This window comes from Pteropus alecto, unplaced genomic scaffold (assembly GCF_000325575.1).
Source record: "Pteropus alecto unplaced genomic scaffold, ASM32557v1 scaffold96, whole genome shotgun sequence".
Taxonomy (NCBI): domain Eukaryota; kingdom Metazoa; phylum Chordata; class Mammalia; order Chiroptera; family Pteropodidae; genus Pteropus; species Pteropus alecto.
In genome coordinates this window covers 1050730-1052829 of record NW_006438979.1, presented here as the reverse complement: position 1 = coordinate 1052829, position 2100 = coordinate 1050730, and the positions used below count along the sequence as shown (strand labels likewise).

The window sequence follows — 2100 nt, the reverse complement described above, 5'->3', positions numbered from 1 at the left end:
CCGGGGGCGCAGGTAGCCGCGGAGCCGCTGCTGGAATTCCTGGGAGGCGAAGTAGTACACAAAGGGGTCCAGGCAGTTGTTGAGGCAGCTCAGGCAGAGCGTGAGCTTGTACACGTGGTAGTAGCTCGTGCCCAGGAACAGGCGGCTGACCATGTGCGCCAGCAGCACGAAGTTGTTGGGCGCGAAGCAGGTGACGAAGGCCAGCAGCACCACGGCCGCCAGGCCCACCGCCCGCCGCCGCTGGCCGTGGCCGTGGCCGTCGGGCGCGCGCAGCAGCGTCAGGATGGTGGCCGTGTAGCAGCCCACCGTGACCACGAAGGGCACGAGGAAGAGGACGATGAAGAGCGTGAACAGGAAGATGGCCCACATGGCCACGCTGGGCAGCATGGTGGACTTGAGCACGTCGAAGCAGGTGACGATGCCCAGCTCCTGCACGGCGTACGTGAGGTCCGTGCGTGCCAGCGGAGACAGCGCGGCCAGCAGCAGCAGCCACATGCCGGCGCAGGTGGCCACGGCGTAGCGCCTGCGCCGCCAGCGGGCGGACACCAGCGGGTACACCACGCCCAGGAAGCGGTCCACGCTGATGCAGGTCATGGTGAGGATGGACGAGTACATGTTGGCGTAGAAGGCCACGGTGACGGCGTTGCACAGCCAGCTGCCGAACACCCAGTGGTGCCCGTTGCAGTGGTAGTAGATCTGGAAGGGCAGCACGCTGGCCAGCGCCAGGTCCGTGACGCTCAGGTTGATCATGAAGATGACCGACGGCGACTTGGGCCCGATGTGGCGGCACAGCACCCACAGCGAGAACAGGTTGCCCGGGATGCTGACCAGGGCCACCACCGAGTACACGGCGGGCAGCACCACGGCGATGGCTGGGTCCCTCAGCATCTGCAGCGTGGCGTTGTCCGGACGGGTCATGTTGATGTCCATGGTGCCGGGTGCCTGGCGAGGGCTCAGGGCCGGTCTGCAAGGCAAAGCACACCGCGTGAGGGGGGCGGGGACGGGTCCCCGTGACAAGGGCCCGGGCTGGCACAGACAGGCAGCTCCGGCTTCCCCGCCCAGGCGCCGGACCCTCCCTCCCGTCCCCCGGGGACCAGGCACGCCAACGACTCTGCCAGGGCAGAGCACACGGGACTCTTCCTGTCACTGCCCACGGCCGAGGTCACTGCACAGCCGCCCCTGCCACCTTCCTTCCGTCCGTCCCACAGTGGGAAGTGCGGGAGCGTGCCGCAGGCACCGGGCGCAGCCGTTAACACTGAGGCCACGAGGGTGCTGGAGGCAGCGACAGTTTCAAAGCTACAAAGTCACCAGCTCATGGCCACAGGCGAAGGGACGATGTGTCCGCAGCGGACGCCTGAGGCCTGGAGCAAGGCCGTCCCCGTGAGCACAGGCCTTCCGACGGGCCTGTGGCATCCGTGCACCCTGAGTGATACCCGCATGGCGGCCCGACGTGCCGGCGCCTGGTCTAGGCACAGACCCGCAGCGCGGGGGTGTGAGCACTGTCCGGTGGCAGGCTCTGCTGCCCGGCTCGGCTGGGGCCCTGTCAGCTGTCCAGCCGCCCGCCCTGTGCTCCAGCGGCTCTGAGGGGCCGGCTCGGAGCTCCACGAGGCTCTGGGTGGAAGGAGGAGGCTCGGGTGCACCCGTGGGGGCCGGAGGAACGTGGATGCCTCCGGGAGGCGGGGGCGCTGGCTGTCACGCCGCTGGGACACACAGGCCCAGCCTCCCGGGCTGTTTCTCTCTGCAGCTCTCTGAGCCCCGAGTTCCGCCCCCACGGAGGAGTGGAGAACCCCCCGGCCTCCCGTACACACACGCCCGGCTGCTCACTGCCGGCCCCTCGGATCTGCCCTCACGGCCGCGGCCGAGCCCAGGGCAGTGTCCTCTGTGCGCCGTGCTGGGTGGGCCCACGTCCACGCTGTCGCATGTCACGGAAACACCGGCCACGCGGCTCGGCAGGCACGGGTTTGGTTGGGTTTGGTCGGGTTTAGTCGAGCGGGTCTGGGGCCTTGCGACCTTGGTGCGCAGGACCTGGCCATGGGCGCGTCCGGGCTCCGGATTCCCACAACCAGGACGAGGGGGAGAAAAGGCGCCGCGTTTTGGGGT

At 68.9% G+C, this 2100-nt stretch overlaps 1 protein-coding gene across 1 annotated transcript in view; it reads right to left on the bottom strand.

Annotated features, from left to right (window-relative positions):
• Positions 1-949, bottom strand: part of P2RY8 (P2Y receptor family member 8) — a 1130-nt gene extending 181 nt beyond the window's left edge. The window contains exon 1 of the mRNA XM_006916136.2: positions 11-949. Within this exon, the coding sequence (XP_006916198.1) occupies positions 11-930 (920 nt within the window). The 5' untranslated portion in view covers positions 931-949. The remainder of the gene's footprint in view (positions 1-10) is intronic.
• Between the last annotated feature and the right edge of the window lie 1151 nt (positions 950-2100).